The 14,244-nt window shown below is 39.4% G+C and overlaps 1 protein-coding gene across 8 annotated transcripts in view; it reads right to left on the bottom strand.

Moving 5' to 3' along the window:
* Positions 1-14,244, bottom strand: part of diaph2 (diaphanous-related formin 2) — a 559,041-nt gene that overhangs the window by 90,097 nt on the left and 454,700 nt on the right. For all 8 annotated transcript variants that reach the window (XM_052154718.1, XM_052154723.1, XM_052154724.1 and 5 more), the window contains one exon: positions 11,554-11,718. In XM_052154718.1, coding sequence (XP_052010678.1) covers positions 11,554-11,718 — 165 coding nt within the window. The remainder of the gene's footprint in view (positions 1-11,553; positions 11,719-14,244) is intronic.

Here is a 14,244-nt window from a genome sequence, read left to right as displayed (position 1 = left end):
ATTAGTTTCCCTCTACACAAAGTATATGAGCTGAGATTACATACCAAATTTTAATTAAGAAAACTCATTTAAAAAATGTGGAACCACTGTCCACGATTGAATCAAGTTCAGCTAAAGAGTTATTTTTTGGAGTGTTGTGGGGCTCAAATAGTCCATTAGATATGACATTGTGGTGGCGTTCATACACGCTTGTGTGTTAACACAATCATTCCAACTTGATTTTAAGGCATTATGCAAGCAGGTGGGAGTGCAACCTGTGTACACACAAACATAGAGATATTGTCCTCCCTTCTCTCTTCTTCCATAAATGCCACAGAGGTGTCAGACGGTGTGAAGAGGAAGACAGAGCCGGACTAAGACACACAGAGGGCACAGCGATGCAGTTGAGGAGAGAGAATAAGCCACTTCTACATAACCTTTCCAGCCTAGCAAAGGTCTCTTCACCCCAGGCCTACACCACTAACCTGACAGGCCTTGCCTTAAAGGGAGGAATGAGTATTTTTGGTATGTGTATATGTGTGCATGTCTTGTTCTTTCATGGTACGATATAATGAGTGTCGACAGTCTGGCCCTTTTTCACTCCCTTAGGGTTTCCGACGTGCATGTCGTGTTCGGTGCTGAGACACAAGGATTATGTGTACAGTGTGGAGGGGGAGGAAAGTACAGCTTATCATAGTGGTGAATAGTGGAGCTGCCGTCAAGTTCAAGATCAAGTGCCCACACGGTATCTTTTTATGATACAACAAGGTTAAGGTAAGGATATATTTATGGCTGAGGATTTCTACATGGGTGTATGTGTATACACTTTTTCCCTGCTACACAGTATGCAAAAAGCAGTACGTCAAATAAATAGAATGTCCGTAAAATCTGTATTCATAGGTGAACAACAACACCTGGATGACCCACTGCATCTATTGAGATTATGTAGTGTGCAATCTTGGGACATTTTGCTATTCCATAGGACCACGAAACCTGAGTCCTCCAATTAGAAAAGTTTAAAGATGGCAAAATTGTAATCCGAGTGGATATTTTGAAGCGCAAGTGCTATAAGCACCAAGAAAGTTGTTTCTCGTGAATACATTTTACTTATCTTTTTTTTAATAACACCCGAGTAAGTTGTGAGGTTGTTATTGGACAACAGTTGAGTTCTTTTTCGAAGGACTAATAAAAGTTTGTGATAGCAATAAAGAAAGGGAGAGAGAGAATTGGAGAAAGGCGCCAGTTTAAAATGTGCATGTTGCTGCAAAACAACTAAAAATCAGCAATGAATAAACTTGTTATAATAATAATAAAAAAAGTAATTGAGTCAGTCCTTCAAAGAATGAAAAGGAATTCTATTCATCTATTCATGCCACAGAGTGACAACAAACTTAAGCAAAAACAATGCTTCCAAATATTGTGCCTTGTAATTGAAGATAGCATCAAACCCATTGTCAAGTGTTAGATCCTTAATTGAAAAAATCATTTATTCATAGCGACAAAATAATTCCTTCTGGCGAAACTTTTTCTTTTTCTTTTTTTTACAAACAAACAATTATGACTGCAAACACGATTCCACAACATAATTATCTTACCCTCATCAAACATGCAAAAACCTTAATTACCATGGTAACAAACATCAACCCTTTGCCTAAAGGGCAGTATTTATGATTTTATCAATTTTCTTAATTGTGTTCTTGGTATTAGGAAGCTTTACATGAGATAAATGCCGAGAGGGTATGCTTTTGAATAGTGCAAACTGTCGTCCAGAATCGCATTACCATAAATCAGGAATGATACTGGGATGTTTATGAAATGCTGTCTTTACATTCTGTACTGGTGCAAGCACAGAGTGCAGACTTAAGAGAATCAAATGCACATTTTACATCTTGATCATTTTCTCGCTCACACACAAACTGAAAAGCATTCAACTGAGCCATTTAGTCTCACAGATTTGTATGTTATTTTATATACTGCAAATTCAAATCGCATCACCATTTGTCCTCTCTGCCAGAGAAAGCTGATATCTCACAGTTGCAGATATGCTCTATGCAAATGAAAGGTTAGTTAAAAAAGATGGGGAAAAAAACAAGAAAGGATTGAAATCCACAGGACTTGTCAGCGGTGGCCACTAATCAATACGTTAAGGCAAATTAGGCTGCCTAATTGTGTTTGCACACAAACTAATCCAAAGTCATTAGAGAAGCTGATTACAGGGGAAAAAGACTTTTGGTTAATTAGAGTACTCAGGAAGGGTTATTTAAAGCAGAGAGATAGCGCTCCATCTCTGTCTTGAAAGGGGTCCTGTCATGAGGAATCTAATGTTCCTTAATATTTTGAAATAGAAGAGGAAAATAAAACATACTGTAGGTTTCAAAACTCAAAAAATCCTCTCCAGTCAAAATAGAGAAATTATTGTTGCCACTATACAAAAACTACTCGTTTTAAAATCGGCCAATTTGTGACATCAGCACGTGGTGTACATTTGAATAGCCCCGCCTCCAAAACATCCATAACTGAAAAAATGGTGAAAGAGAGAGCGGCTGAGATACTACAACACTGAATGTGGTAATATTGTTCCTGCAGTTTGCTTTTAACCAACAAAAGGATTAGGATGTCAAGTAAGGGCTGGAGATGTTGTGTTTCTGGTTGTAGAAAATCTGCATCACTGCATAGCCTTCTGAAAACTTTTTTGTGGTTTATACAAATTAAGTTCCTGAACACAGGATTTTAATGTGGGATTATACTATGTTTGTTCAACTCATTTTTCTATGGATTCTTTTGAGAACCATTACGATTCAGGCATTACAAAGAAACTTCTATTGAAAGATTAAGTAGTGAACACTATATTGGTAAATTGCAAATGTATTTCAATTGTTTCAGCAGTCTTTGTATGTTTGATTTGTGTAGTAAGGCACTTTACTGCAAACAATAAAAATAAATAAATACACCAAGACTCCGACATATAGCTGATCGTGCTTATTACACAGTTACTTACCAAATAAATACATAATTGTTCCTAAAATATTGATTTGACATTAAATAATGTAATTATGTTAATTTTAAGACGAATGCCTAGCACGGAATATAAAGAAAGACAATGGTGAAGTTTATGCTATTGAGGTTGCCTGCTATCTCAACTGTCTCATTTCAGCTGGGGCTCCCCACCCTACGGAAGTCATGTATGTTCTTAAGGTGACAAAACAACAAAGGGGGAAGCCCCGGGCCGACAGTCCTTTATAACTCTATCTTCATCTGGATACAGATTTACAAAAAATACATTCACAGCTTGTTTTAGTTGGGAATATTTTCACTGTTGTAACCTTTACAAGCGCTGCCTGGGAGAAGGCAGATCCAGCCCTTTCGTTGCTGTGTCCGGTACGTGCTTTACGTATCTATTTGGACTGCACACAGAGTTCTAGATGTTCTGAGCAGCTCTTTGTCTGCTTCGGCGGACAGCGAAAAGGGAACACCGTCTCCAAACAGAGGTAAGCTCACTGGGTCGTTGATGCTATTTCCTTAGCTTATCACACCCCCTTGCGGGTTCGAGCACACTCTACGAGAAGAGTGGCATCCTCTTGGGCACTGGCCCATGGCACCTCCTTAGCAGACATCTGCAGAGCAGCGGGCTGGGCAAAACCCAATGCCTTTGCCAGATTTTACAATCTCAGGGTTGAGTCAGTCTCCTCCTGTGTTCTCCTCTCTAGCCTTCTGGCCGGCAAATTCAGTGGGGCAATTTGCAGCCAGACCCACTACGAGTCACAGGTGCTCTGTTCTGGGATTGGGCCGACGGGCTTAGTTCCCTTCTGAGGCAAACTCCCCCTGATGTATTTCCCGCAGTACGGTCCCCCTGTCGGCGGACCCGCGTTTCCCTAGGGCAGCCCTGCTGCCCCGGTCGCCATGCTGTAGAGTCCCCCCTCATTAGGCTGGACCTACCACCACACCATTTCCCACGTACGGCTTCACAAACCCTTGTGGAGTATTTGCCACATGTTACCTCCCCCTAGACTGGGCAGGATGTGGCCTCCACAGGGTCTTTTCCCCCTGAAAGAATAGGACTGGAAAAGACCACCTTCCCCGATGCATTTCATAGCATTAAGATAGCCCCAGCCGCTTCACGTCCTACGTGAGAGAAATAGTGAGAGAAAAGGCTGCGGCTGCCGGGCTTGCTCCCATGCTAGTCATGTAGCACCAATTCCCCCCCTTAGGGGTGCGGGGAACCTAAGGTCTGTATGCGACATCTCTTTGGGGGCGTTGGGGAGGGCTACGTGCAGCTGACACAGTTGCCTCTAGCACACAGTAGCCTGCTTGTACCTGTCTCGACAATTCATGTAACACGGTCAGTTCGTGCCATTTTTAGATGGGACCCCTTGTGTCACTTCATTTGACACAGTGAGTGACAGAAGGGGAACATCATGGTTACTGTTGTAACCTCTGTTCCCCGAGGGAAGGAACGAGATGTTGTGTCCCTCCTGCCACAGCACTAGACCTACCACTGTAAACGGTCGTACCTTATTTTCGGCTCCTCAGTGCAAAAACCTGACTGACACTCGCTGCACCGCTTCCCTTTATACCCGTATGTCCGGGTGGGGCATGCAAATCCTGTCTGCCAACTTGACATTGGCCTTTTCTCAGGTTCAGAGGTACGTTTGGCGTCCCAGGAAGACCCCTTGTGTCACTTCATTCGACACAACGTCTCGTTCCTTCCCTCGGGGAATGGAGGTTACAACAGTAACCATGACGTTTTATTTTCTCATCAAATATTGTATGCCTTACTCCTACCTCAAAGTGTGTTAAATTTTCTTATGTTATTTCAGCTGAACAACTGTAGAAGTTTGACTGTGTGCTTTACACAAATTGGGACATTAGCTATAAATGATTGCCTGGATTAAGCGCTTTTAGGGATTTAATTAATTGCTTGCATGTTTTCATTATTTTGTTCTTGGAAAAAAAAACAGTTCAATGTGTGTAATGTCAGGGAGTGTTTGTACTGCAAAGATGTACTGTAAGCCAATCATAACACAGTGAGCGTGTATGTTGAACTCTTAATGGTGAAGTACACAGAAACCCAACGTTTCAGACAGAGGGCCAGAAACAGTGTGAAAGAAGTCAATGTAATACTGCATCATGACAGTTTTTTGTTTGTTTTTTTAGCAAAATACATTACTAATATTATATGTGAACCTCAAGAAGAAGAAAAATCACATAACCTCATAATGTAAAAGGACAATAACTAAAAACATTCCAAGAAGATTTCAACATTTAACAAATTTAGAAAAATGAGTACGTCAGAAACGTTAGAATTTTCAGAAATATCAGAATTCATTATTCATTATAATTCAAGGGTAGTCTACTGCCAAACAGACCACTTAAAGTACCGAAGGCTTACGATTTGTTGCTTGGCTTGCAGTGAAAAGACTGGATTTTGGAAAATGCTGAATGTTCACTGACTGGGGTGCCTGCTTTGGTAGAAGGACACATTTTTATAAAGTCGGACAAGCTGGAAATATTAACAAAGTGTGAATACATCCATCTTGATTTAAGGTAATGTGGGAGGATTTTATTTAATTTTCAGATGGATGGATAACTAACTTCAGCTTGATCTGCAAACATTAAAGATGATAATAAACTAGCTAATTACTTAGAATGCAATCAACACAACATCCACTCCTGGGAAAAGCACATTTTATGAAGAACAAACTGTGCTTTGGTGCAGTTGGCTATGATATCTCTAGGTTGTTAGGGCAACACTCAGCAGGATGTTGTCTACAATAGTATTTTGACTATAGATATTGCAGCGGAATTGAATGTGCCAATATGGACTTCATCTAGCCCGAGTGTGTTTATGCATGCTGGCAACCACAGGATAGGATGGTGTCCTTCCAGGCAGCCACTGAGGACTAGATGTCTTTGTAAATATATGCAGCGGGTACATGTGCAGAGGAGTGACACCAAGGAAGCTTGCACTTGCTGCAATTCTGCATTGTGGAGGTGGCTTTGTAGACTCTCCTGTTTGCTCTGCCATAAAATAGAATACCTGATTAGTGTAGTGTTCCGCACCCAGAAGAAAGCACTGCTCTTATACCAGCTACAGGCTCCATAATTCGTGATTCTTTTTTTTTGGTCAGGACCATCTAACCCATCAAACAAATATATATATACATTATTTATTTATTTTCCTGGGCATTAATTGTGAAAATTTATAGAGAGCGCGAGAGAGAATGAGAGAGAGAGAGAGAGAGAGAGAGATTGAGGACAAAAATGCACAACCACAGATGGCCGTATTTGGCCAACACAAAATGTACAAGAACTGAACCACATTTGATGATATTTGAGCAGAGTATTTATTATATTTATTTTTTTATTTTTTCTATTGGATCATATCCCTCTCATTAGTTTTCAGCAGGCTGTGAGAGGCCCATGAAAGACATTGCCAAGAGTGAAAAGTGGCCAATGTTGTGTGTATTGATTCAGATATTAGACTAATCTGTAGGGACATTGGGTTTAAATACGGTCACTAAAAGAGCCGATCTGACAGTGGCTGTATGGTGGAAATGAAAGGTGCTGATGACATCACACTACATCACTATCGCCATTGCTAGCATCATCATCATTATCATCATTCTCCAGGCCAGCATAATATTGTTTATGAGATAATGCCAATGGCCCTTGATAATGTTTTATCCACACATACACACTCAAGAGCAACCTTGCAAAGCGAGCACACACATTCACAGATATGTAGGTATGCAAACACATGCACTCGATTGATTTGCTGACTCATGCTTGCCATGTACTTTCACAGTGGTTCAAACCATGCCAACTTTATTGGTCTAATCAGTGGCTCACTCAATTAACAAGTGAGACTGTTAGTTCATCCCCATCTGCTGCACTTTGATAAGTCATTAATATAGTTATATTCATCCACAGCCTCTAGTCAAGATTACATACACAAAAGGCAGTGGAAGTCTCTCTCTCTCTCTCTCTCTCTCTCTCTCTCTCTCTCGCTCTCTAAATTTTCACAATTAATGCCCAAGAAATTATAAATAATAATAATAATAACTGTATATATGTATATATAGTTGTTAGATGGGTTGGATGGTCCTCTCTCTCTCTCTCTCTCTCCCTCTCTAGTCCCAATCTGGCAGTGAACTGAACAAATTGATGGGACACTCTGAAACAAACTTCAAGTGCTGAAATGAAATCTAATTTCTATTGACCTTGAAAATAAAGCTAATTGATTGTCTTATCTATGTTGGTGTGTGCATGTGGGTGCTTAGTGATGAAGGGGTGGATTTACCCCTGTATCTTCAGCCTATTGATGAGCTTAATACATTTACTAGCAATTGTTATAATCAAAAGGTTATGTTATAATTATGAATGCTTTAGGTCATTTGTGTATTTGTCCTCTGAGGTGTGAGAGTCTGACACATTATAGGAATGCAGTTAACAGTGCTTTCTCATTTATCCTAGCTCCAAGAGAAAATGTGAGTTGTAACTATTTAATTGATCACTTATTCAGTTTAAGTAAGAGTTTTATTGTGTTTCAATTTTAGGTCATTAATTACTGATACAAATTCATTCTTAGCATTCATCACTAAAAGTATATTTCTGCCTAACCTTTCTGTTGTGTTTGGACATATTGTTCTCTCAATTGGACATATTGTCATGCTTGTTCCAAGCTGGATAAGGTCAGTGTCCCACCGAGGCCTGACAACTTTGAGAAACATTTTGTGTTCTGTCAAATGATGTAATTGCAGTGATTGTTTGAAGTTTTGAGAATCATGTGACTAGGTCAGAGGAACTGGACTCCAGTATATCTAAAGAGAAGACTCACTTCTGACCAATTTTTGCTTACCAACTTGACTTAGTGTCTTAAAAATACAACATTTGAATGATTGCATTCACTGAGTTAAACAGAACACCACGGTTGTAAGATTTCTAGGATTTTCTGTACTGTTCACCTATCCGATCTCCGTACTCATAAGAGACGATGTCAATTCATTTGCATACACCTATAATTACTGTTGACTCTGTAATCGAAGTTAGATCGAGGTTAGATCCTCAACTCATTTTCTATTTCTGTCTTTTGCCTTTGGAAATGTGAAGAATTTTGTATTCAGTAAACTCTCTCTCTAGTGTTTGAAACATATGTCAAATGCAGGTCATTTGTGAGGATAAATGTTTATCCTTTCAAAACCATGAGGTGCCATAAATATGGTACGAGTGGAATGTCTATTATAAGAAAGCCAATAGTGGGATTAAATGAGGACTCTATTAAGAATATGAATTTCTTTAATAATGTTTACTTACAAACAGTCACAAAATCCATTTACTGGTATGGCTGGTTCAGCAATCCGCCACATCAAGCCATAATAATGACTGAGAAGGTTCCCACCTGCTAATGGCGAGTGAACCGAGAAAATTTACTGGCACTATACAGTTTTGTGCAAAAGTATTAGGTGCATTACATTTCTCTTGAAACTGTTATTTTATATATTCTGCTTTTGGTGTATCAGTAGGAAATACTGTATCCATTTTAGATTCAATATTCCCTTAGCAAATAGAATTGAATAGAAGATGAACAAGGAGTCCTAAACAGATGGTACAGCCCCCAAAGAGTCCGGATCTCAACATCATTGAGTCAGTCTGGGATTACATGGAGACAGAAGCAATTGAATCTAAATAGATAAAAGAACTGTGGCAAGAATCTTGGAACATCCTTCTTGTCAACAACCAAGAAAAACTGTGTGCCGTTTTGAAGGCAAAAATATAAATAAATAAATCTTGTTCCACTCTCATCTTTTTCTTGACTAGTACTTTTCTGATGCAATAAACATTTTGTAATGCAGCACTAAGGTTGTCAATCCCAAGGTGCTCTTTAACAGAGAAGATTAAAAATATGATAATAATTCTCATAGTGGAAATTTAGATTCTTTATGTTCTCCAGTCTATATAAACATAATGCATGGTAATTTTATAATGTACAGTAAAGAAAAGTTGGTTTCTTGTTCAGAATAATTAAAATGTGTGAAATATTATGAAAACATGTCCAACATATTAACACCACTTTCTCAATCTGTATTTTTATCTTGTTTTCCATTCAAAATGTGAAAACATTCTTAAAAAATATACAGTTAAAAATAGCTGCAAGCAGTGATTAACAGGGTTCAAGCCTTTAAGGTCCTTTAAATTCACATTAAATGGATATTAAGTATTAATTATATAGCCTGAAAGCAACTAAAACAATGTTAACTTTATTTTGAGAATTATTTCTTAATTTTGAGAAACATCAGATGAGGTATCAGACAGATATGGTATTTTTTACATTCCTGACTGTTATAGCGCCATCAAGAGGCATAGGTATGCAATTTTTTTCATGTGTCCTCAGAATGACCCCATACATAAGTGTCTACAATGTTGTTTCAAGAGTTCCTCTCAAGAGTTTTAAATGTTTAAGTAAAATTGGTCACACATTTTGGTGTTGCACTGAATCGAAAATTGTTTAAATAATAATTATTATTTTTTTATCCCCTTTTCTCACAATTTGGAATGCCCAATTCCCAATACTTTAGTAGGTCGTCATGGTGGTGCGGTTACTCACCTCAATCCGGGTGGCGGAGGACAAGTCTAAGTTGCCTCCGCTTCTGAGACCGTTAATCCGTGCATCTTATCACATGACTCATTGTGCATGACACCGCAGAGACTCTGTATGTGGAGGCTCATGCTACCCTCCGTGATCCACACACAACTTACCACGTGCCCCATTTAGAGCAAGAACCACTAATCGCGACCATGAGGAGGTTACCCCACGTGACTCTATTCTTCCTAGCAAACCAGCCAATTTGGTTGCTTAGGAGACCTGGCTGGACTAACTCAGCACACCCTGGATTCGAACTCACGACTTCAGGGGTGGTAGTCAGTGTCAATGCTCGGATTAAAAAGCTAACATTGATTCTAATCAATGTTCTATTAATTTAAATAATTACATTTGATCATTATCAAACAACAGTTGCTCAGGTGGTAGAGCGGGTCTGCCACTAATCACAGGGTTGGCGGTTCGATTCTTGCCCCACATAGCTCCACATGCCGAAGTGTCATTGGGCAAGACACTGAACCCCAAGTTGCTCCCAAAGGCAGGCTAGCACCTTGCATTGGTGTATGAGTGTGAGTGTGTGTGTGAGATTGGGTGAAAGGGACATAGTGTAAAGTGATTTGGTAATCGCTAAGGTTAAAAAAGCCCCTATATAAGTGCAGACCATTTATCATATTAATTATTGCTAATAACCAAACCTATGGGCTGATTCAATGTGTATGACGAGTCAGCCGGAGTACTACCATCCCTGAAAGTTTCAAGTATCTAGGCCTTACTGTTTTAAGCCCTTCAGGCTTGAACCCCTAATACATTTACTTGAAAAGCAAAATTGCAATAGTTATTAAGACTTTTTTCAGAGAGTATATGCTCAAACTGTATTTCTTTTTGTTTATATACTATAAAACAAGAAAAATACTGATTAGTTTGAATTTGATTTATTCTATTTTTTTTATTTGTTTGTTTGTTTATGTGTTTATCTATGTATGAATGTATGCACGTATGTATGTTTGTTTGTTTTTTTTGCAGGTAAGTGGTTTTATAGAAAATGGGTGGTTTGCAATACATGTGTAAACCTAAAATAACCAATAAATACAATTATTTTGTTAAGTCACTCAGCCAGTTATATACAAGTCAAGATTTTATAACATTAACAAATAAAATATCAATTAGCTGAAAACACTTTAGCTTTGTACTGCGAGATGTACTTGAAATGCCTCCCTTGGTTTCACATTCAGTTTGAATAAATCTCATCCTCTTAGTTCTACCTGCCTAAGCCCCAAGTAGATATTTCTTTCTTTCTTTTTTTGAGACAGCGAGGAGGTGTTGTCTAGATATCCAACAAATTCATAAGCTAACACAATTCCGAAAGGATAAGAAGCTTCTGAGACAGTTTTATCTGCATGGGAGCTACACGTTTGGTAATACATTATACATTCCATTCTCAGCACAGTTTATGTATGCTTTAATCTGTCCTTTAAGCCCATCCTTCAATCTCCACATGGAGGTGTCAGATAAATGACTTTATCAATTGTGATAAAGTAAGCTAAATCACCACATACACTTAAGACAAGGCCAACAGCTTTAGTTTTGAGATGCGCACTCCTACTAAAAACTATGCACTGATAAAAAAGTCTGTATATATATGAAGAAGAGAAAGTGAAAAAGTTAGAGAGCACTTTTTTCTTTTTTACACTCCAAATGACAGAAGCTGCCAAAGCATTCCTAGACTTAATCATACTGCTACATAGTCACCCTGACCTCTGCCGTTTAGCTGTGGAGAGGGCATTCCAAGTAATAATTATAATATTATCTATTCCTGCTCTCGACAACGCTTCCTTAAAGCCAGATTTATTCACATGGAGTGAGAGAAAGAGAGAAAGGGAACATTGAGGAAAATATTCAACTCTCTTCAACCCTGAAGAGTGCAGAGTGCACATGAGAGAAGCACTCTAGTGAGGTGAAACAGGTAGTGTACTCACCATGAAGAGGCTGCGGAAGTTAGCCAGGTCTCCGAAGAAGTCCTCGATGCTGACGGTGTGCGGGTCGAAGGCAAAGTAGCTTCCCAGGCTCTCGTAGAGTTTCTGCATGTTCTTGTGCATTGTGGAGAGCTTCTCATACTGCTCTCGCGAATGCTTAGAGAAACCGTGAGGAGACAGTTAAGGAAGGGTACAAGAAGGCTTGATATTAACGTAACTGCATCAAAGCACACAGACTCCTAAAGTGATGAATAAACAAGGACAAACAAAGCACTAGCTGCCCTTAAAATACTTTTTACAATCCTTTGACAATAAGGTCACCTGCAGAAAATTGAGCAAAGCCATCACTTCTCTGCAGAGGTCAGGCGAGACATAGAGAGCCATTAAATAACTTCTCCATCTAAGTTTGGAATCATTGGCACACTGAGCTATTAGTGATAGAGGAGTGCAGGAGTGATAGAGGACCGTTTCATAGTCCGGGGGGCTAACACAGATGCTGGAGGGAATAGCTGATTGCAGTCATTGTTTCATTGTTTCTCCCAACAAAAGCGGGGTCAGCACTCGCTGAACCCCTGCGAGAGATGCGGTGTGTAATTTAAAGAGAAGATGAAGGCAGGTTTGCTCACTGAATGGCTATTGACAGGTCCTGTCAGGGCTGTGTTATCTTGCAGCTCACGAGGCACACGTGGCCAGTCCCCAGCCTCTTAAACTACACACGCACACAAACTAACAGGTAATGCACATCAATAGAGCCTCACTTTCTTTCAGCTGCATGCTAATAAAGTGGCATGGCATATGTAGATGGTGATTCAGCTACACACATTCTGCTTCCATTTCCAGGCGATTGTGTTTCACAGATTCAAAGCAGCACGGGTGGCCTGAGTTTGCCCTTTATGAAGGAATAGAGAGGCTATATATCAAATACACGTCTAACATTTTATTCGTAACAACTGAACAGATGCAAGTCAGATTGTTTAGTGGACATTAATGGACTGAATGATGTCATGGAAACAACTGCTTGAGACTGTTGGATGGGACCAATCAAACTTTATTATTTCTAGGGATGAGAATGGTCTGAACTGATGGACAAAATGGAGTGAATGTATGCAAAAGTGTACAAAGGTGAAAGGGAGCCCGGTACTTAAGCATTAAGACAGCCATTTTATATTAGTTGCTGGAGTAATAATCACACAATAGTCACCTCTAATAACCCAGCATTCTGTTCATCCTAAGATCAACCTTGTATCTATGAAAATTCAACCTTTGTGGCATATAGTTCATGTCTGTTAGCTTTGAGGTAATCTATATGATGGTGTCCTCCTAAAAGTTGTCAGAATGACCACTGAGCAGACATACCAATACATTTAAAATGTACAGTCTTTCTCTTACGGGAAATTTGACCAAATATATTGCTGATTTATCTTACACTCATGTGTGTGCATAAATTGTTGGTCTCGTAAATGGTCTCTAGAATGAACATGTCCCTACTCTCAAATTACCAACTAGCAATAGTAGATACCAAATAATGTTCATGGCTCTGACATAAACTTAAGACTATTGGCTAGATAATAAAAGGGCGTTGATCACACAGGAGGTCGGCATGTTGTTTCCGATAGTTCCAATACACTAGGATCGGTGACACTATGCGGACCTACGGACCGCCGTCATGTCCTCACAGACATGACTACAATGGCTCCAGCCCAATTGCTTTCCCCTGTGGCACACCCAGAAACGTGTCGCATCTGGATGCACGTCAAGTCAGAGGAGAACACCATGGATTGATTCCCTTGTGATCAGGGAGTAATTGCAATCGAATAATCAGTGCGGACGTTGCATTTTCACATCATTCATACACGAATGGTTAAGGTTAGGTATAGTTTTCTGTTGGGTTTTAGACTTTACAAAACAGTCAATCCTCATATGTGCCTGAACAGCAAAAAACAAGCTGATTGCAGTCATTGCTATGTCGCTTCACAGACATTACACCCATAAAATGGAGCTTACACGTGACCATTATGCCCAAGAACACTTACCGATTTGGCCACATGGGGCAAGTATTTGCTGATTTTAGATATAGAAAAGTCAACCTGCACTTTACAATCTCATGGTGAGATCAGTCTGAATTGTAATAGGGTAGTGTTACCAGGTCCATGTTAAGCCATCTAACCTGGACTGCCCATTATTCTGCTATGAACTACACTCTACTGTCAAACTCACAGTCATCCTCTGTGGGAGCCCTTAAAGCCTAAATGGAAACAGAATTTGAGCTTGAATACCTGAAATAGTGTCTGAATGTGTCTGCGTATCAGTCCTTGGGGCAGAGTTTTATGAGTTCTTTTGACAAGAGCAAAATTACTTCCTGTTATTTTTCTTAAAAGCAGGAAAAGAAATAGGCATAAATACACAAGAGGTTGTGCAATGTGTTCAACTGAACCCCAGCATGCTTTAATATCTTTAATCTGACCAAGCTCTTTATAAGATGTTAGGCCTGGATACAGCAAAATAAAAGCAATAAATATAAATAAAAGTTTTAAGGTTTTAAAGTTTGGTCTCGATTGGATGAGACACTGAAAATACCGGCTTTGCCTAGAAAATAAGACAATGTTTGTGTGTGTGTGTGTGTGTGTGTGTGTGTGTGTGTGTGTGTTTGTTTGACAACAACTCATCACAGTCATGTGCTGTTCCACTGGACCT

The sequence above is a fragment of the Xyrauchen texanus genome, chromosome 23 (assembly GCF_025860055.1).
Source record: "Xyrauchen texanus isolate HMW12.3.18 chromosome 23, RBS_HiC_50CHRs, whole genome shotgun sequence".
NCBI classification, from domain to species: domain Eukaryota; kingdom Metazoa; phylum Chordata; class Actinopteri; order Cypriniformes; family Catostomidae; genus Xyrauchen; species Xyrauchen texanus.
This window is presented reverse-complemented; position numbering and strand designations above follow the sequence as displayed.